The 22,768-nt window shown below is 36.5% G+C and overlaps 2 protein-coding genes across 6 annotated transcripts in view; both read right to left on the bottom strand.

Annotated features, from left to right (window-relative positions):
- The window catches only part of LOC136831517 (uncharacterized), a 46,021-nt gene extending 38,365 nt beyond the window's left edge, over positions 1-7,656 (bottom strand). Inside the window, exon 1 of the mRNA XM_067092073.1 lies at positions 7,521-7,656. The gene's annotated coding sequence lies outside the window, so the exon portion shown is untranslated. The remainder of the gene's footprint in view (positions 1-7,520) is intronic.
- An 829-nt stretch (positions 7,657-8,485) lies between these two features.
- LOC136831516 (hemocyte protein-glutamine gamma-glutamyltransferase-like) overlaps positions 8,486-22,768 on the bottom strand; it is an 87,441-nt gene continuing 73,158 nt past the window's right edge. For all 5 annotated transcript variants that reach the window (XM_067092067.1, XM_067092069.1, XM_067092071.1 and 2 more), the window contains 13 exons: positions 20,824-20,945; positions 19,063-19,269; positions 18,004-18,134; positions 17,346-17,487; positions 16,155-16,381; positions 15,298-15,475; positions 14,521-14,775; positions 13,765-13,946; positions 13,093-13,332; positions 12,423-12,563; positions 11,639-11,794; positions 10,575-10,714; positions 8,486-10,033 (listed from right to left, as the gene is read on the bottom strand). In XM_067092067.1, the coding sequence (XP_066948168.1) occupies positions 9,886-10,033; positions 10,575-10,714; positions 11,639-11,794; positions 12,423-12,563; positions 13,093-13,332; positions 13,765-13,946; positions 14,521-14,775; positions 15,298-15,475; positions 16,155-16,381; positions 17,346-17,487; positions 18,004-18,134; positions 19,063-19,269; positions 20,824-20,945 (2,269 nt within the window). In that variant the 3' untranslated portion in view covers positions 8,486-9,885. The remainder of the gene's footprint in view (positions 10,034-10,574; positions 10,715-11,638; positions 11,795-12,422; positions 12,564-13,092; positions 13,333-13,764; positions 13,947-14,520; positions 14,776-15,297; positions 15,476-16,154; positions 16,382-17,345; positions 17,488-18,003; positions 18,135-19,062; positions 19,270-20,823; positions 20,946-22,768) is intronic.

The raw sequence follows: 22,768 nt of genomic DNA on the forward strand, positions 1-22,768 counted from the left end.
GAAAGGGAGTGGTATGATGTTAGCTGACGATTTTATATTCCCATGACATTTTCTATGGCGGTACTGTCGGCATCACATTGAAAAAAAAGGAAATGCCTTCATTCTAAAGTCCGTATGGCATTGATTTGAGACAGTACATCTTTCATATCAAAACAGTTTGATGTTATAGTCTTTTTAGATTTAGAATTTCTAGTTAGACAGTATGGCACTAGCGAATACATCATGTAAAAACAAAAATGCCAGTGAAAAGGTTATCTCACAAACTGGCATCTGCTTCATACAAAAAAAGGACTTGCTTGAGCTGTTGTGCTCAAGGATATATTCAACAATTGTTTGTTTGTCTGTATCATCTCTTTCCCCTCTCTCAGAAGGATGCAAAGAAAGTTCCTGAAGACTGATAAATGACGAATACAAAGGGATTTCGAGTACTTCACCGAGAAGAAGGGCACAAACTGGAAAAAAAAGAACTGGTGTCATCTGTAGGCTATGATACCCAGGCATGGGTTAACATGACCCTTGGTTTGCCTTTGTTGTCATTGTTTTTTATACCATCCCAGAGATGTTAATGAGAAGAACTACTACAGTATGTGAGAGATATAATGGGTTTGCTTCAGACCTGTTGTCTGATTCTTTGTTTCACTTTTTGCTGTGCAAGTGGGATTGAAATAATGTGGTCACTGGAATATTTTGGAAGAGGAAAGAAAAGCAAGAAAAACAAATAATGTTTATATATACATAAGCTTAGGCTAGATTTAAGTCAGACGTAGTTTCGAACAAAAGCAAAAGTTTAAGTAAATGTTAACACTAGCTGAGATCATAGGCTCATTCGCTGACTTCAGTAACACTGTTAATCTTGAGTTAATTATGTACAAAGCCAATTCATATTTGTACTGAAATTAACAGGCTAAGAGAAAGGAACAGCGATTACGTTTTTCGATGTTAAAAAAAAAAATAGAAGGTGAGGCTGCATTTGTGAGGTCTGTTAATAAGCAGGAGTCAAAAGTGTTAAGCAAGACTAGATGAAGTTTCATTCATTTGATTTTAAATAAAAAAAACTTTAGTGAATACAGAATAGCTGTGCTGAATGCATTTAAATCTTCTAAAGCGAAAGCTTATGGATAGTTGAGGGTTTTATCTTTTCTCATATTTAGATGTTCAGTACCCAGGTTCTGTTTGTGTACTTATTTATATACAGTTATTTGTTTTTATGCATTTGGCTCAATCTCCTCTTAGGTCTACCATGGGATATAATTTTATAAAGAAAATTCCTGACATAACAAGATGCTATGAGACTAAAAGACCTACTTTGAAAGTTAAACAGCACAATGCTTAGGGGAACTAGTGACATTAACATCTTCAGAACTTCCTATGGGCCAGCGTAACTCAAGAAGAAGAAGAAGAAGAAGAAGAAGAAGAAGAAGAAGAAGAAGAAGAAGAAGAAGAAGGCGGGGGGGGGGGGGAGGGGAGGAGGAGGAGGAGGAGAACCGTTGCACCACAGCACTTGGATAGACAGTTCTCTGCCAAGGTTAAGGGTGAGGAAAGCCACTTGGGATTAAGTAGGGACAGGATGCGTTGAGTAGACGCGCGTTTAGAGTATTCTGGAGAAAAGTTCGTACGTTTAAGTAGCTTGTAGGCTCTGTGCCTTAGTCACTGACAGATATTCATTTTGGGTAGGAAAGGGAGGACATACAGTAATTATCATTTTCTCGCAAATTTTATCATTCAGTACTATAAATTTAATGGTTTTTCCATTGATTTTAATAACGGAATATGCACTGTAGCTATTTTTTAGAGTACTGTATAATGTTTACTGGAAAAATAATTTTCTGATGCTCTTCTAACTAGGCAGAATTCAGATTCAAACTTCAGTGTTGCTGTAGTTTCTGCAGATTTTAGAATTGCTCAGTGAGGGGCTGTGGTATTGGATCTCTTCGCATACTGTGAGTGCATATTTGGGTTGGGTTACATCGTGGTACCATTCCTGTAATTACAGTAGACTTCATTATCAAGCACTTACAAGAAATGCCACTATTAAAGCATAAATACTATTAGAAATCTGAAGGGAATCGGATAAAACGTATTTTGCTATATGTAGCTATTATTATTAATAATAATAATAATAATAATAATAATAATAATAATAATAATAATAATAATAATAATAATAATAATAATAATAAGATTATTATTATTATTATTATTATTATTATTATTACTGGATATGCACAAAAATTCACACGAAAGCCTAAAAAAAAACATAGAACAGAATTCATATGTAAACATACAGAAAACAAAAGGGAAACAGCTAGATATAGGTCTATTTAAAAGCTGGCAAAGACACTCCAAATAAACACCTTTAATTAGCAATGAAGAAACCAAGATAATTACCAGATGAAAACTTTATCCGAAGAGATACGCAGTTAATTCTAAAATGGCCTTTATCAATGACATCTGTAAACAAAGAGCAGTAGCCCGTACTAACTTTAAAGTCCAATAGAAAAACACCAGGTTAATAGTTATAGGAAAAAGTATACCTTAGCTTAACCAAACCACTGAGCTGATTAACAGCTCTCCTAGGGCTGGCCCGAAGGATTAGACTTATTTTACGTGGCTAAGAACCTACAGCTAAAATGAATATTTGTATTTGTGAAATCGTATGTTCATGACATTGATTAAAATTGCAAAAACTTTATAAGATTGGCTTAAATTCTGGGGCAAAATGAGAGATTGATATTGCGAGAGACAATTTAAGCCATTATATAATGAAAATCGAAACTAAAGCAAAATATAGTTAATGAAGACACTACTAAAAACGTAGTGGCCATAGAGAACTCTGTGCCTAGGGAAAATGCGTTACTCTACGCGTGGGGCGGGTTTTGGGGAGGGGAGATGTCGGGTGGACAATAGAGTGCATGGTGGATGCCGCTAACAGAGCAAATACAATGAAAGTACGTGCGCGCGCGCGCACTTAGACGAACGTAATAGTCTAACAATACAAAGTCGATACTGTTGGCTAGCTAAAATCAGATCATATCTCCGAATACTTTTTATATAAATCGAGAAAAAAATTGACAAAACTACTGACAGAGGCGCAGCGAAACTTTAGCTGCATTGGCTTGCAACGCCACCCACCACACCCATCGCGCTCTGCTCCAACAAAACATCATCATTAAGAGAAAAGACGCAACGAAGTAGCTCCTGCTACCTATGTAAATATTCCATTGGCATACAGAGGAAAGTGAAAGATATGTAGTTTCAGTTGTCTAAATGACAGAGTGCAGTCCCGTAGATTTTGACGATAACAAAGGCGATGCATTGAAGTGTGAGTTTGGCAGGCTGGTTACTCGTCCCTAGCGTCCGCCATCATACTAAGAGACATGTCGAAGCAAAGGCAAACTATAAAAGCCGGCCTATTTCGAATCAGATGCTGCCGTTGTGTTAAAGATTACATATATATATTTATTAGATAGTGCTCTGAATTTATCTTCTAATTTAGTATTACCTTATGACTATAAATTTTAGTAAAATAGTATTGTTATACACAACACCAAATGGTAGAATATTTTTGTTTAATATTCATTGTCAAATGCACACACCACCTTCATGGAATTAAAAAAAAAAATGTGGGAAAAGTGATAAGTTCAGAGACATTTATACGTTACTATTTTACAAATTCGCGTTTCTTATTAACTCACACATATACACAAATATAAATATAAGAACTCACTTAAGTAAAATTTACAATTCATGAACACGTTTCTGAGCTCATGAACGTCTCGAAGTTTATTCATCATCATTCAAGGTCTCAGAAATCACCAGCTAACGCATTTGAGTGATTTTTATAAAAACTATATAAACTGTTAGTTTATACAGAACTTGTACATATAGAATATAGTTTATATATACTGTAACAGAACATAGCTCGGTAGAAACAAACTAAACTCCTGTCGTTCTGAATGTAAAGAACTGTTGAGTGTTTCGTGGCTTGTTTGAGCACAGTGGTTGCAGGAGCAGATTGAGAGCACTCATCGGAGAATAAAGGCAGGTTTCTGTTAACGCATGAGGTCATCCTCAACAACGCTTCGTCATGCACTTGAATGCAAGCACACACAATTATTAGTCTTGCTTGCATATCTTGTAAACCAGAGAGATCCATCTCGTAAACGCAGGCAGATCGTGGACTTCAAGTAACCTCTGCCTATGTTCGAAAGTCAGTTGTAGAGATGTTAATTTTTTCATGTCTTCGTTATAGCTCATGTAAAACAATTATACAATACCAAAATATTTCCTTGAAAGCAGAATTTTATCCTGAATAAAATTCTGGCATACAATTTAGCAAAATGAATGATTACAATGAAAGTACCCACTGCCGGTCGACAGGGTCAAGCACAGAGGTGTTACTCTGCATTAGTTGCGCGTCCACCATAAGCATTAATGTTCGACGGAGCTGTAGTTTTATAAGTAGTAAACCTCGGAATAAATAAATTCGAACATCTTAACGCGGTTTCAGTGAAAAATATAATAGTTTGTGTAATTTCGTCTATAAATTTCTTGTTCAATTCTTCGTAGATTTTGAGACTAAATGATATTTTAACTGACGAATTTTTAAAGGATTCTACTTCCCTTCGTATCTTGTTTGTGGCGACGCCAGACAAACAGTGAAACAAGACCTAGACACGATCCTCATCGTCTAAACTAAATCACCAGTTTTCCTCTCACACGAAATCTGAGATCTGACACTTGTTCCCTTCTTGCAAGCAAATATTTTCTCCTCCTGGAGAACTGTGTTTCAGGTGGATTAACTTCTTTATTTCTGCCGATGACGTCACAAAATTATACCAACTTTCTTCCATTTCACACGTCCGTGGAAATACTGCGATGAATTACAGGCCAGTCACTGTATTTTCCTCTGCAGCAAAGAAGAAGCTCGTGAAATATATTTGTCATATTTTTATTGCGTTTAGGTTCGTAAAGATGCTGTATTGCGCCTGTAGGAAGATACGTTTCTGAAAACTATCTGATGTAAAGTATTCAGAAGACTTGAAATGTACGAGAGTATAAAACGAAAAGCGAAAGATACAGTATCTGGTGAACCCTTTTGTAAACGTTCATGCATGCTTTCTACAAACATGCTGCTATATTACATAATGTGAAACAATTATGCTTATGAGAAACTCATGTAAAATTGTAGGTAAATAAAAAAATGCCAGGCTTCAAATATCAAAGCAAAGTTAAGGATACAGTTTAAGACACGCAAGATTTGTATAACTCAGAAAAGAGAAGTTATTCGCAATTCAAACTTGAAAACAAGGGAGATGAGAAAAAAGTAAAACGCAATGCGCATGAAACAAAACTATTGCCAAATAGAGAAGTGCCACATAAAATGGCCTGTGTATACACACACACACACACACACACACACACATATATATATATATATTATATATATATATATATATATATATACTGTATATATATATATATATATATATATATATATATATATATATATATATATATATATATATATATATATATATATATATATATATAGATATATATATATATATATATATATATATATATATATATATATATATATATATATATATATATATATATATATATATATATATATATATATATTAGGTAGATCTAAGTAGTAGCTCCATGGCGGCGATTTCCTTCTAACTTGACTTTTTTCTACAGTTTTTTGGTTGCTAATTATGGATTTACCTTCAATTTTTGTCGCACGAGTGTAATTAACCTGTAATTAACCCCTGAAGTCCATCCAACAAGGGGTTTCCAACTTTCCATACGCGATCTTCACAAGACAGAGCACGGCTACGTCTGTTTGGAACGGTTCATATCCCGTCCGGCAAGTGCAATAACTTGTTAACGTATGGGTACCGCGGCCCCGTCCCCCCCAACCCGGCCCAGTACCAAACACGGCGAAGGGACATTCCATTTGACCGACAACAAACAAATGCACCGCCAGTATCAGAAGCCCTAAAAAGTGAAAAAAAGTTTCCAAGGTAAAAACAGGCGTGAGCTAATACTTAGAATTATATATATATATATATATATATATATATATATATATATATATATATATATATATATATATATATATGTATGAGTATATATATATATATATATATTATATACATATATACATATATATATATATATATATATATATATATATATATATATATATATATATATATATATATATATATATTGTCACGAAGTGTACCAAGTACCTGGTTATTACACAACTAATCACAGATTTCGAAAGCTTACAATCTTAAACTTGACGCAATTGCCATGAGCTTCAGTGCAATACTTGTTGCATTTCTCAAAAGTACACGTTTTTACTAGACAACCGTACGGAATACATGTAACATTGCGAAATCATACACACACACACACACACATATATATATATATATAATATACATACATATATATACATATATATATATATATATATATATATATATAATATACATACATATAAATACATATATATATATATATATATATATATATATATATATATATATATATATATATATATATATATATGTGTGTGTGTGTGTGTGTGTGTGTGTGTGTGTGTGTGCATCTGTCAGAGAGAGAGAGAGAGAGAGAGAGAGAGAGAGAGAGAGAGAGAGAGAGAGAGAGAGAAGGGGAGGCAGGCCCCATTAGCCAAGAGGGGTGGCAAGCAGAGAGGTCTGAGTGGTACCATCAAGCCTTCCTCCCCAAATTTGAGACACCTTCCGCATAACACTGTAATTAGGAATGTTTTGATTGTAAAGATAAATTTTTACTTCAAAATAACATTTGGAAATCAACTAAATAACCATATTAAACTGAGGGGACTACAGAAAACTCATTACCACTTGAAAGAAACAATATGTCATAGGTCAGATGCATTAACGTTTAACGGAAAATATTATGCATGACTATTCAAGGCATATTCTTTAAAGGGAAAATATGTATATAGACATTTTTATGAGTGAAGAGCCTATTTGGTGATTCTGAATGACTCCGGGAGAAATGAGAAGATTATTCACTGCCAAATTCATTTTGTGCTCATTCAACATTGTTGCAAATTATTAATTTTAACAACCAAAACATTTATATTGCAAATTATTCATTTTAACAGCCAAAAAATGTAGCCCTTTAAAAAGGGATAAGCACGAATCCGAAGTTAATGTTTCCAACCAGCTCAGGAAGACAAATTTATATTCAAAACAAACACTAGGTTGAATTCATATCCGGGGCTCCGGTTCTGACTAGGTAAGGTTAGGTTAAGTATAAAGATTACCTAGTTAGGTGAGGTTAGTTGGGTAGGATACTCACAAAATGGCCCATGTGGCTATTGGTGTATATTCCAATACCCAGAAAGATTTGAATGACATATGGTTTTATGCAAATGTACTTGAGAGAATACAATAATGGCAGCACACAGGAAAGTGCACCAAGATACCTTGCTTAGTTTAGCCGATTACCTTAAAACAGTGTTGAAGATTTACTTGATGGACAACAGAAAATGGAAGGTACGTATTCACACTTGTAGCAAGTGACAGAGGACATCCTGAATGCTAGCAGATTCCCAAGGCACTTGCGGGTACTGACAATTTCCTATTACAGGGCAGGAAGTAAAACAAGCACTTAAGTATAAGTGGACTTCGACCCAAGACGAGGTGAACCCCACAAGACAGTGAGCCGAGATTTGTCTCTTCCAGCTCACACCTTATCTTTAGACAAGAAAATAATCCCATGGACGGGAGAGTAACAGGTGTAAAACTTCTAGCAAGGATCGTCAAGTTTGTGGAGTAGTGTGACCTTTTTCACTAGATGGCACTGTTTAAGACTAATGATACGAGATACTGTATCTGTTGATGGTACATCACAAATCATTAAAATTAGGGCTGCTGCACCCGTGTTTTGCGATGGCCTCAGTTCTAACAGAAGGACATGTATTTATCTTTATTCCCTACCGAATCATATAAATAAAGTCATCACCATACTATTGCTTCTTCTGTAAAAGTTAAAGAAATAACAAATCTCAGTATTCATGATATTATATCTATCTTTTTATTCTTGATCCATATTCATTCCTTTCCAAAAGTACCTTAATTTTTTCTTTGCATGGTTAATTTGCTTTGCTTCTGGAAGCGTTGCTATAAAATCAGATTGGGCAATTACTTTTATTCCACTTGAATACAGTGGTTAAAAGGACGGGCAACCAAGTGTCTTTGTGTAGCCCACGCTGGTTGAAACCTATAACTGTAAGTCAAGAAACAGAGAAACAACAAGAAAATCTTATAAATGGCCGGTAGAAGACCCTTATGCCTATTCAGCTGCAATGAAATCAAGCACTTTTACACCATTCCTCAGTGAACTTGATTCTCACGTTAGTAATAACTCTTTAAAACCTTCAGTAAAAAAAGGGGGGAATTAAACAAGCTCAGACGTTTTCATTTTATTCCTACAAAGCTTCTAAGAGTAATCGTCATGAAAATTTTGTAGTATAAAATTTGTCAAATACTTCGCGTTATACAGTAATAGTATCTATGAACTGATATGATCAGTCTTACACTAGAGTTCTGAATATACCTCTATCAGGTTTGTCCGTACATTTAAGCGTAGCTGCTTCTTGTTACAAAGAGATACAAAAACCTTGGTCAAAATGGCCATATAAAAATAGCAAAGTTATGTTAGATTTATTGCTCTCTTACACACCTAGTGCATAAAATCTGACAAACATTCTGAGAGGTTTGTTTTGCTTTTAAGTTTTATATTTTAATTCTAAAATCTCTACGCGTCAAACCAACGTGCAACTTGGCAATCAAATATAGACCTACAAAGTTCCTCTCAAAATCTTCTATTGCACTCATCATCTGGGAAACAGGTTTTGTTACTGTTAAACTAATTACAACAAAAATCAAATTCTGACAGGAATAAAGATAACCTTTTTACTACTATTATTTTACGACTAACTTAATTCACGCAGGCTCTTAGGAGCACAACAAAGCTTTTAAGGAACCAAGACTTCCATCTTTCCAAAAATTGCTCACCCACGATTCATCCGTAAAAGCATGACCAAACACTTGATATTTGCTGTTTAATACTAAGATCCCCCGTTGGAGAAAAAAACGGGTTATTCAACCTCCTCATTCATATAAAAGAATACTTTGTATTTTGTACAGTTCATTGTGAAAAACAATTCCATTTACATATGGCAACATCAAAGTTCCCGAAGCAAGGATTCAAGATGCAAATATAATAGATGGGAAATTGTCATAAATTTTTTTTATAGCTAGTTGTGGGATATGTCTGAAATTGTATTTTGTTGTACACTGATACTGTGCCATTTGCAAGTACAATACGTATCTGTATGAATGCATGCATGTAAAGTACTTGCATATGCTTTCACAGAAGAGGGACTTTTATGCTTCCCCGAATTTGAATTTGCCTGGAGAAATTGAAAGATAAAAAAAAAACGTATAATTGCTGATAAACTAATAAAAACATAATAACATCGAAGATAAAATAAAAGGAAGATATTTCTAGAAAAGAGTAAAACATATTTCTGACTAAAATTTACCAAAACTTTGGTACTGTATTTAGATAAAACATATACTTTGGCAGGGATTTACAGTAGACGAAGACAGGTAGAGAGAGAGAGAGAGAGAGAGAGAGAGAGAGAGAGAGAGAGAGAGAGAGAGAGAGTTTAGCTAACCAAATTCATTACCACATGGCACATCAACAAGTCATGAACGAACACGATAAGAGAGGGTTGATTGCAGCTGCATTTTGACATGAAATAAAAAAAAAATCTCCCCATCTCGGTTCTCTCTCTGTTCTCCTTTATTCTTCTTTCTTGATCTGCATGGTCTTTGTTCCTGAAATGTCGAAGAGCTCCTTGGAGTTGAAAGAGGCGATGATCTTACGCTCTCCGTGAATACGTGGAAGGAATTTGATGGAGTGGCTGAATTTTCCTTTTGGTGGTACGGTCCTGTACAGAAAGTGAGGAAACTGTATGAGTATTGGGACTAGTAAGTGAATTTTTTTTAAACTTACTGAAGATCTTGTGAACTAAGGAATGCAGAAGGGTGAACTGTAAAGACACTGGGAAGAGGTATTATACAACTTAATTGATAAAGGACAGTAAGCAAATCTTTTTGACACATATAACAAAATCTTCTTAAGGATTGGCTGACGGTTTTTCTTCATTAGACAGCAAAGAAAGAATGACTGATGCACTAGATTCAAAGGCAGAAGAATTAACTTTTGTTCACCAAAGACGGGACTAAGTAATTTCCTGCAAGAGTCTCACGGGAAACGCCACTCACGAAGAAGGTTGAAGATGGCAAATGTCAATATTAGAATTACGTCAGTACCTCACAAACGCTGATAACATTTAATATATCTCTATTTAAATGAATAAGGGAATTAAAAGACAACATTTCTTTGTGGAGAACCTGAACATAGACATGTTCCAGTTGACGGCAATAAATGATACATAAAAAAAGATGACCAGGTCTTCTTCTTCTTACTTTTCCAAGTTGATAGCTCTGGGCCTCATGAGACCGGGACCGTCGACGCTGAGATGGCACTCCGTCAGGGGCGTGTCGAGTGGGTTGGTGAAGGAGAAGGACACCTCGCACAACTTCTTGACTACGCCCTCATCGGGACCCTAAAACGAAGGAACAATACCGAATGAGAACCATTACATATACTGGAATAATGTGTGGGTAAGACCCACTGCAAACGATACATGCTTATGAAACACCGGGGAATGTTTTTGGTGGCTGTGTTCAAGTTTTTTACCCAAGAATAGTGTGTTGTAAATACATCTATTAGAAATAAATTTTCTCGGCACGTATTTTTAAGTACATAATTATTGCTTGAGAAACACTGCCCCTTTCTTGTATTGCCAGAAAGTCTTCCTAAATAATAATATATAAATATTCCTATCCAAAACATAACATTCAATAATTTATTACGAAATTATCTTATGAGGACAGAATTACAAGATATGAAATTTTGATAACAGTGGAATTCACTGAAAATAAAGACAGCTAAAATTAAAATTGAGAGAGAGAGAGAGAGAGAGAGAGAGAGAGAGAGAGAGAGAGAGAGAGAGAGAGAGAGAGAGAGAGAGAGAGATATGAAATTTTGATAAAAGTGGAATTCACTGAAAATAAAGACAGCTAAAATTAAAATTGAGAGAGAGAGAGAGAGAGAGAGAGAGAGAGAGAGAGAGAGAGATATGAAATTTTGATAAAAGTGGAATTCACTGAAAATAAAGACAGCTGAAATTAAAACTGAGAGAGAGAGAGAGAGAGAGAGAGAGAGAGAGAGAGAGAGAGAGAGAGAGAGAGAGAGAGAGAGAGAGAGAGATATGAAATTTTGGTGAAAGTGGACTTCACTGAAAATAAAGATAGCTGAAATTAAAACTGAGAGAGAGAGAGAGAGAGAGAGAGAGAGAGAGAGAGAGAGAGAGAGAGAGAGAGAGAGAGAGATATGAAATTTTGATGAAAGTGGACTTCACTGAAAATAAAGACAGCTAAAATCAAAACTGAGAGAGAGAGAGAGAGAGAGAGAGAGAGAGGCTTACCTGGATCGTTAACCTGGGCTTTTCCACCTGGAAGTCATCCTCATCAGTCCAAGTCTGTCCAGTCTGCTGCACACGACAGATGGCGTAGATTTTGAGCATGCACTGTTCCACCAGCTTCTTCCAGTATTCATTGTACTGTACAGTCATGGCAATGTCCTGTTTGTGCGGAAAAAAAAAACACAGTTTACTTAACAAAAGTTTCTGATATGTATTCAGTTTCATCAGATGCAGTTAGAGAAGACATGAGAGATAAATAGTCGTCAGAGGACGATGTGTTTGACAGGGCCAGGTGGAGGAAATCTGTCAAAAACATCGACCCCACATAAGTGGGAAAAGATGCAGATGAAGAAGAATTCAGTTTCATCAGAATTGGTTATCTTTTTTTTTTTTAACAACTACTTGAAAGCGTAAGACTAAAACATAACTGTTATTCAGAAATTTTATCAATTACCAGGTTGCAATGCACCGGATGCCTGCCTCAATAAATGAAATTTACCATCACTTTTGCCAGCTTGGTCAAAAACTGCAACCCTTTTTATGGGTGGAAAGAGGTTTGTCTATCACTGACGTTGATTATCTTTATTTTGAATAAAGACCAACCATAAAATTTGTTTACTAAATCAAAATATATGAGACTGGTTATGTTCTACTCTAGACTGAAACCATAACAGTGAAGTTGGTTAGTCATACACGATATATAAACTATTCAGTACTTAATTACTTTCATGGCCTTAGTTATAAGTTACAGCATCTAAAACTAATCAGTAATTCTGAGTGATCCTACCTGGGATTGCTTAGGTCCAAGAGCAAAGTTTCCTTCGGCCTTCTTAACGAGAGACGCGTTCACGCCTGTGTAGTAGATGGAGTGGGCGCTCAGGTAAGCAGAGATGTTCCTTGGTTCGTCTGATTCGTTGCGGACAACAACCTAAGTGGAGGGAAAGAAACGTGTCAAGGAAAAATTTAACAGGAATTAATTCGCGTCTAAGGCTAAATAGCATTTGGAAGGTATTCAAACGTCAGGCATCGTCCTCAGCAATGTTTTAAAGCCGGATCTTCCATTTACAGTGCTGGAAGCGAAGTGATTTCCCGCCAATGTCTTCTTGATTCTCTTTCTACATTAATTCCCATCTGGTCAAAGTCCTGTTCTCTGCTCTCTTTCCATTGTTTTCTGAGCATTCCTTCATACTAATCATTGTCCTGATACTTCTCTCTTTACCATTTTCCTGACTATCTGACCCCTCAAACCCTTTCAGTTTCTGAGATCACAAATACAAGTGTTTATCGTTATCTAAATATAGTCTGAGGTATGTTGTATTTCAGTTTAGGCTAAAAGATAATGATCATACTCAATGTCAGAATTTGAATAAAAACTCTGTACATTTTCACTTCGGAAGCTACCTCTTCATAAAATCTGCAAAAAGTCATGCCATTTTCCAAACGCTGGAGACACTCACCTTGACCTGGAAGGGTTGGCCGATGGTAATCTTGTCAATTTCAATGATGTCGAAGACGCAGTCTTCCTTGATGTCTTTCCTGTACTCGTAATACTGCTGGGCGCGTCGGGATCCTCTGATGGCGTTGTGGACAGCCAGACGCTCGGCAGCGGAGCCCTCCGAGCTCTTGTAGTCTTCGATCACGTCTTCTTGGTCAGCATCGCCGGTGTCGTCATCTTCGTTGGGCTTCTTGGTCAGAATCTGATGAAAAGAGTAAGAAGTTATATACCTTCCAGGCTTTTTCAAATGGGGAAGAGAATGGAGTTGGGTATTCTGTTTTGATAGAAGAGGCAGAACATTTCTTTCAAGTCGGGGATACATTGGAGTTGACAGAGGGGTATATCTTAGTTTAACCAGACCACTGAGCTGATTAACAGCTCTCCTTGGGCTGGCCCGAAGGATTAGATTCATTTCACGTGGCTAAGAACCAACTGGTTACCTAGCAACGGGACCTACAGCTTATTGTGTAATCCGAACTACATTATGACGAGAAATGAATTTCTATCACCAGAAATAAATTCCTCTAATTCTGCATAGCAGTAAGATAGAACGGGTGGGGATTTAACCACGAAATGAGCAACGGAAGAGGTTATGTCAATCTAGAAACACGCAAAGGAAATGAGCATCAGTTACCTGACGTCCAATGTGGAACTGGTTCATCTTCAGGCGACTCCATCCCCAGTCACTTGCAGCGTCCTCTCCCCAGTGCATGACATCAGCGTTGACCTCAGAGAATACGAATCCTGTGTCGTAGTTCAAGCCGATGTCTCCTCGTCTCACTGCCACCAACGATACTGGTCCACACTGCATCTTATCTGGAGGAACAAACACAAAACTTTTGCCAGGGTCTGTTTCCAATTACAGTAAAGTGGAGTTCATTAATATCCTAGATCAGTGGATTATAATGGTGCCGCTTGAATGTCAAAAATGTACATTAATGATTACTGCAGGACCATTCTGTCACTATTGGTATAGTAATGAATTTAAATACAGCTCTAACAATATATTTTCTTGCATCTTTTAGAAAATATTTTTTTGATGGAACAGTATCAGTTTGCCCAGAAAGATGTAAAGGGCTTCTGACTGGATAAAAAAAAAAAAGTAAAAGTACCATTCCAGCCACTGCTCTGGAAGAGAAAGTCTCTCCTCCATTCAGAAAGCCATGTAACACCCGAGAGGCACCAGATCCTACATTTTATCTAACAGGAACAGCAACCCTAGATTTACTATCTTCCCTTTATCGCCAAATTCTAGAAACTTGTCTCAACTTCTCATTTCAGATGCCAAGTCTACCGCTTCCTTTTTTAGGTTTCATTTTTCCCATTTCTTTACTTATTTTCCCTTAGGCCTACGACACAGAAGATCAAACATGGAAAAGGGACTACTCACGTTCGCTCTCCTCCTGTGGCGTGGCATCGATGGCTTGCCAACCGCCGTAGCCTGGTGGGAGATCAGGACGAGCCATCCACACATCATTCCACACGTGGAAGTTCCAGATGGAATCCCAGTTTTCACCGTCGGGGCCTCCTGCGAGCTCGTTGCCAGTTTTGTCGAAGAACTTGTCGATCGTGAGGGAGGAGTTGGTGTCGTGGGCCGAGACGAAGTTGGTGACGGAGCGGCAGGGGATGCCCAGGGCACGGCAGACTGTAAGTGGAAAAGGAGTTCGTCTCCAGGTCACTGACATTCGTACGCCAGGTTTGTCCTTCACAGAGTCAGACGTCTGGTGGTTTATCTCCACTCTTTGCTATCAAGTGTATTAATGAACTGAATTCCAATCTTATTAAATGATCTTTTATCATTATTCAGAAGATATGCCCCTATTCTTGTGGAAAAAGTCTACAGGGGCCACTGACTTGAAATTCAGGCTTCTAAAGAATATGGTGTTCATTTGAAATAAGTTATAGAGGATGATACGAAATACAGAAAGAAGAAATCAGTTATTACAAGGGGAAAAAGATAAATAAATAAAGAAATCTGAACTTTGTGAATATGAGATCCATGTAACAGGTCTGCACGTTCATTCTAGCGAGGATTAAGAAGTCATTTGCATAGTAAAATGGATTTTGCTTAAAGGTAACAATTTTCTTAAACATGGCGCCTGTCTCAAGACTGGGGTTCATGAATTTTGTCATTCCATATTCAACTGACAATATCTGTTGTCCTTACTTGTTGTGGTGACGGCCGAGTAGACCCAGCACTGTCCATACTTGACAGGTTTGTAACCGTTCTTGACATACTCCTCCAGGATCCTGACAGAGCCTGTCCATTTGAAGGGTGCCACACCATCACTGTACTCTCCATCCCAGCGGCCCTCCAGGATACCACCTTCGTCAGTGTCATTCACCTGAGGAGGACAGATTTGTCAGAATACAGCAATTTTAATGAGACAAATTTCCTTAAATGTAACCTACATTTATGGTAACATTGTTCCATTAGCTTGTCAGGAGACAGTAATTCTAATGATATAGAACACTTTTCTTAACAACTGTATCCAAAATTTATGGTAAAACAGTCTAGTGAACTTGTTATAAGGCAGCGACCATAATGAGATAGAACATTTTTCTTAACAAGTGCATCCAAAATTTGTGGTAAAACAGTTCCTTAAAAACTGTATTCAAAATTTATGGTCAAATAGTTCAGTAAACTTGTTAGAAGACAACAATCATAATGAGACAAATTTTTCTTAACAATTATATTCAAAATTTATGATGACAGAGTTCAGTAGACTTGTCAGAAGAGAGCAACTGTCATGAAATGGAATATTTTTCTTAATAACTGTCTCCAAAAATTACTGCAACATTGTTCAGCAGACTTGTTAGGACACAGCCGTTCTAACGAGATTGAAATCTGTCTCAATTATAGTATCCAAAATATGAAATTTATGGCAACACTTCAATACCAGAAAATGACATTTGAAACTATCTCCTACTAAATGCTATTTCCCAAGTGAAACAGAGAGAGAGAGAGAGAGAGAGAGAGAGAGAGAGAGAGAGAGAGAGAGAGAGAGAGAGAGAGAGACTCACCCCAGCAGAGAGGCCACGAACAACTTTGACTGGATTGCCTCTTTCGCTATCGGCAACTCGACTCAGTTCGAGGATGTACACTGAAACTGGAAGGACGACGTCGTCGAACTGGCCGTAAGCCCAAGGACGACCTCGAGATCTCTTGTACGCCCCGACGTACACTTTGCCCTTGTCATTGTTGATGTACTCCTCTCGATTCTTCTCGTCTTCCATGTAAACAGCATCATCTGGAAGGTAATTTTTCAGTGTTAGGCCTGGACTAGACTATTTTCAGATGCGAATAAGTATATAATAATTCTTAATTTTTGTGGAAACATGTTTCTCAGTATCAGACATGGACTAGACTACTTTCAGATGCAAATAAATATAAAATTCTTCTTTTTTATGGAAACGGGTCCTTCACTGAGGATATTATTTATTATTATTATTCAGAGGACGAACTCTGTCTATATGGAACCAGCCCACAGGGGCCACTGACTTGAAATTTAAGCTTCCAAGAATATAGTGTTCACTACAGGTTCCACTGACTCGAAACTCAAGCTTCCAAAGAATATGGTGTTCACTACAGGGGCCACTGGCTTGAAATTTAAGCTTCCAAAGAATATGGTGTTCACTACAGGGAGCATTGACTTGAAATTTAAGCTTCCAAAGAATATGGTGTTCACTACAGGGAGCATTGGCTTGAAATTTAGGCTTCCAAAGAATATGGTGTTCACTACAGGTTCCACTGACTCGAAACTCAAGCTTCCAAAGAATATGGTGTTCACTAAAGGGGCCACTGACTTGAAATTCAAGCTTCCAAAGAATATGGTGTTCACTAAAGGGGCCACTGACTTGAAATTCAAGCTTCCAAAGAATATGGTGTTCACTAAAGGGGCCACTAACATGAAATTCAAACTTCCAAAGAATATGGTGTTCACTACAGGGGCCACTGACTTCAAATTCAAACTTCCAAAGAATATGGTGTTCACTAGAGGGGCCACTGACTCGAAATTCAAACTTCCAAAGAATATGGTGTTCACTAAAGGGGCCACTGACTTGAAATTCAAACTTCCAAAGAATATGGTTTTCACTACAGGGGCCACTGACTTGAAATTCAAGCTTCCAAAGAATATGGTGTTCACCAGGAAGAAGTAAGGGAAGGCAAAGGGATTTAGGCTTATTAAAAGAAATGGTCAATGAGTATGTTACCTTTGCACCATGGATTGAACAAAATATAGCAGTCCGTTTCGTCTTGGAACACATTCATGGCTGGGGACTGGGTCGTATCCTGGAGTCCAGAACGAACGTCCAGCCGCCAGATTCCGACCATTGTGCTGGCAGGGATGTAAACCTGAAGGACATCAGATAGAATTATTATAGGTTTTAAGGTACCGAAACAAAACTTTAAATACAGGTATATGAAAATTCAAAACAAGCAGACTTGAATGGATGTAACGACCTGACACTGAAAAAGGCTCACACACACAATGGTATCTTTTTAGGCAACCAATACGCCTGTGGCTAAGAGAGAGAGAGAGAGAGAGAGAGAGAGAGAGAGAGAGAGAGAGAGAGAGAGAGAGAGAGAGAGAGAGAGAGATGTACTTAGGAGAATCATTTGACCCCAATAATCATATGTTCAAAGTTCCTTCTTTTCTTGCACGTCAAAATGAAGGAAAGGACAGAGATATATTTCTGAATTACGGATTTGAATTCTAAAACCATCAAAAGATTCTTCCATGGTACCCCAAATGACACATGATACGTGCAACCATTAACTTCCACGGTCAAAAGTTCTACATGAAGAAGAGGAAGAGGAAGAAGAAAAAGAGGAAGAATGAGAAGAAGCAGGGAGATGACACGAACTTACCTGGACCACGAGATCCTTGCCTCGGGTACCTGGATCAATACGGCAGTCCCAATCATCCTTGGTTCTGGTGAACTTCTCATTCTGAACAGGTACCACAGCTAAAGTTCCCTTCTGAACGGCTGCTTTAGGGCCTGTAAAAGGAATCCATTTGTTAGGGAGGCAATTATATATAACATTTTTTTTCGTTTATCGCGGCTAGTGGATCGCGACAGATACGACTGTGAGCAAATCAATGCGAAACGGAGACCAGGAATTAGACGTTTACGGGAGCAGTGACAAAACGTGTTGACGATAATTTATACTTCAGTTTAAACTGTGAATGTTTTTTAGAATAAAGTGGACAAAACGGGACGTTTTAATTAATTTTATTTTTCAGTCATTAGTTATTGCACAAAGCAGCAGCTGCCACAGTAAACATGTTTAATAAACTGTGATTTCAAAATGGTAAAAAATAAAAAAGAGAATCATCAGAACAAAGATATATAATTCTGAGAATAAATTATAATGCCCTTGAATTGAACTAAAAATGCCAAATTGTACTGCCAACAATTTAAAAAATAATAATAATAAATAAATAAATACTATTGCTGAAAATGTCCCTGTTAGGAAAAATGAAGGTTAAACCTTTTATTTATAATTTTTTTCCCTACAGCAAAAATCTGACCCAAAGATTAAACACGAGAATGACAAAGAAAAAAAACATAAAGCTTAAGCTTTTCATCTACGGAATCTGACCCGAAGACCAAACACGAGAACGGCAACAAAAAATATAAAGCTTTAGCTTTTCATCTAAGCAATCTGACCTGAAAACTACACACAAGAAAGAAAAAAAAAATATAAAGCTTAAGCTTTTCATCTACGCAATCTGACCTGAAAACTACACACGAGAGCACCAAAAAAAAAAAAAAAAAAATCTTAAGCTTTTCATCTACGCAATCTGACCTGAAAGCTGCAGCATACACGGGAACGACAACAAAAAATATAAAGCTTAAGCTCTTCATCTACGCAATCTGACCCGAAGACCAAACACGACTACGACAACAAAATGCTCGAACTGACCGAACTTGAAGTTGAGCACGACGCGGTGCTTGGCCACGTCGAAGTCGTTCAGGAACCTGATGGCCAAGTAGAAGGTCTGGCCGCGCCGAAGGACGGGTTTGGGGTCCTTCTTGTCGTGGATGAAGTCGAACTTGATGGTGTTGTGGGTGCGGGCGTTGTCCTTGATGTACCAGTGGATGCGCTCCACCCGCAGGGCGTCGGAGGGGGCTGGAAGGATCGAGCGGGAATTAGGGATTTGTTATGTTATCAATCTCAGGTTCTTTTGACTGGGTTTTCACTTCCGGTAAGGTTATTTAGCGAAGTGGTTAACGGTTATTTTAACTGAATGATTTCAATTGGATTTTCACCTTTTGTAGGGAAAAGTGAAGTGGTTAAGGGCGATTTTAACCGAATTATTTTGAACTGAATCTTTAAGGATTATTTTAACTGAATGATTTCAACTGCATTTTCACCTGTATACAGTAGTTAATGAGGTGGTAAGGGCTATTTTAACTGAATTTTTAAGGATTATTTTAACTGAAAGATTTCAACTGAATTTTCACCTTCTGTAGGGAAAAGTGAAGTGGTTAAGGGCTATTTTAACTGAATTATTTTTAATTGAATTTTTAAGGATTATTTTAACTGAATGATTTCAACTGAATTTTCACCTTCTGTACAGTTAAGAGAGGTGGTAAGGGCTATTTTAAATGAATTATTTTTAATTGAATTTTTAAAGGTTATTTTAACTGAATGATTTCACCTGAATTTTCACCTTTTGTATAGTTAAGTGAGGTGGTTAGGGGTTATTTTAACTGAATTATTTTTAATTCAATTTTGACTTTTAGTAAGGTTAAGTGAGGTGGTTAAGGATTATTTTAACTAAATGATTTCAATTGAATTTCCACCTTCGGTAATGTTAATTGAGATGGTTAAGGGGTATTTTAACTGAATTTTCACCTACGGTAATGTTACTGAGTGAGGTGATTAAGAAAAGTTTAACAAAAATGGGTAAAAATACCAACAACACACACAGACCATAGACTAAGCAATTAGAAAACCACATGTTTTCATGTCAACAAAATTCTGTCTCATCTATAATGGTATAACTTGGTTTCGCGGTCCAAAAAATTAGAAGTCATGTTAGTCTTGCTATCTAGAAAGTTAGGAGTGACCTGACTTTCACCCACTAGAAAGGTAGGAGTCAAAGCTTTACATTTAAATTTTGTCAGAAAAAAAAAATTACGTTTGGCGATGAGAGAGGGATCCAATTGATTTTGCCTGTCAAAATTTATTTCATATTTATGCAGCGGACACAGAAGTAAATCCAAATATGAAAGCTAAAATGGAGAGAGAGAGAGAGAGAGAGAGAGAGAGAGAGAGAGAGAGAGAGATGATTTTATCTGTGAAAATTTAGTTCACGTTATACGCATTCAGTATTTGACCTTGCAGATGACAGTGAATGACAGAGAGAGAGAGAGAGAGAGAGAGAGAGAGAGAGAGAGAGAGAGAGAGAGAGAGATTCAGTTGATTTTACCTTTGAAAAATTATTTACGTTTATATGTTTGACCTGTTGACACCTGGGAGAGAGAGAGAGAGAGAGAGAGAGAGAGAGCTCCAGTTGATTTCACCTTTGAAAATTCATTTCACTTTTACGTTTGACCTTGTAGATGACAGTGTGTGCGCGTGTGTGTGTGTGTGTGTGTGTGTGTGTGTGAGAGAGAGAGAGAGAGAGAGAGAGAGAGAGAGAGAGAGAGAGAGAGAGAGAGAGAGAGAAATACTCACGTTTCTCGGCCTCTTCTTCATCGCGGATACGCCGATCGAGACTACGGGCGTAGTCGGATCTCAAGCTGCTGATCCAGTTGTTGTAACCGGTTCCATTTCGATCGCGGTTCATCTTGGATGTTCTGTTGGGGGAATAATAATAATAATAATAATAATAATAATAATAATAATAATAATAATAATAATATTAATAATGATAATAATAATAATAATAATAATAATAATAATAATAATAATAATAATAACGACCGCAATGACTCATATTTTATATTTTATTTCAGGTCACTGAATTTCAGACTAAACTTGTTCCTTTTATGGACATAAAACCAGAACTAATTTAATAATAATAATAATAATAATAATAATAATAATAATAATAATAATAATAATAATAATAATAATAATAATAATAATAACCCCTACACAAGCAACACAATTAATACTGCTAGTTTTCTCTCTAATATTATTCGACATTCCATACCTCTCTATCGTAAAGGCACAAACACCGAAGTGAAATCATAATTACAACTGCAATAATTATATTGAGACTAACTACAAAAAAATCCGTTTTGTTTGTTCTTGTTTGTGACCGCTGCACAAATATAAACAAATGAATTGATTAGTTTAGTTTCCCCTTTCCCTAATCAATGTCGTTTTCTGGCGTGACATGACAATGACACGTATCTTACGAGCGAGGAGATTTGAATAAAGAATAAAAAAAGAATAAAGCTTAATAAAAACGTACGATACAAATTGACGTGTAACAACTATCATTAAGAAATAAAAGCCATGTTACTTTGATATATAATCCTTATCGTAACATTCGCTCGCATATTTTTGCATTATCGTTATTCGCCTTCTCGCGAATAAAGAACAGAAGAATAAAGAATAATAAAAACGTACGAGACAAAGTGACAGGTAACAACCATCATTAAGAATTAATGGCCAAGTTACTTTAGTATACTATAATCCTTTTCGCAACACTCGCTCGTATCTTTGTCGTAATCGTTATCCGCCTTCTCAAGAACTGAACGCAGCGTAAAAACAGTTCTTGAGCAAAAGCAGTTCTTTCTCAATACGGCTCGTAACTCGCACTTAAGCGCTTGAAAGATTTATGCAACGGTTGCTCAAGGCTCACCGGAGGACGAGTAAACAAAACATTGCCTTTGGACCGCCCAGATAATAGGCGATGCTTCGAGCTCAAGAATACACAACATGATGCGGTATAGTTTGTAAGTGAACTTTACTAATACTTATGCGTATATACACATAAGTATTAGTATATCCATGTCTACAAATACAGTGTGTACGCTTGGATATATTAATACACGCGTATTTTTATCCATACACAATCGCATATATATACAATATATATATATATATATATATATATATATATATATATATATATATATATATATATATATATATATATATATATATATAATATATATATATATTATATACATACATTCATACTCAGAGCATACTGCTAAACACACACGAAGCCTTTAAATTACAAGAGCCTATAGATTTTGACTAAGTTCCTTTGTGAGAACAATGCACCCACAACCGATTCTCTCCCTAAAAAGATTCTCCCAAGCCAAGGATTTATTCTACTGATAACAAAGAGCATTCCTCAATGCGCTGCTTTCACTTCTCTAATTAAAAGGGAAAGTTAGTTTCCTTTCTTTCCATGACTAAAAGTTCTTATCATGCAGGGAATAATGTTTCTATTATAAGTAATATGAACTTTCCTTTCATGGAGAAAAAGATTAATTTCTTGTTCTCTTCGTATAAGGAAATGAAGTTCCTCCCTTACATTGTAAATTGTTTCCTCCAAAATGTAAATATTACAATTTCCTCGCTATTATAAAAATAACATTATTCCTTACACACATTATAAAAGCAATAAAATTTCCCCTCACTCATTAAAAAAAAAAGA

The sequence above is a fragment of the Macrobrachium rosenbergii genome, chromosome 48 (genome assembly GCF_040412425.1).
Source record: "Macrobrachium rosenbergii isolate ZJJX-2024 chromosome 48, ASM4041242v1, whole genome shotgun sequence".
Classification (NCBI taxonomy): domain Eukaryota; kingdom Metazoa; phylum Arthropoda; class Malacostraca; order Decapoda; family Palaemonidae; genus Macrobrachium; species Macrobrachium rosenbergii.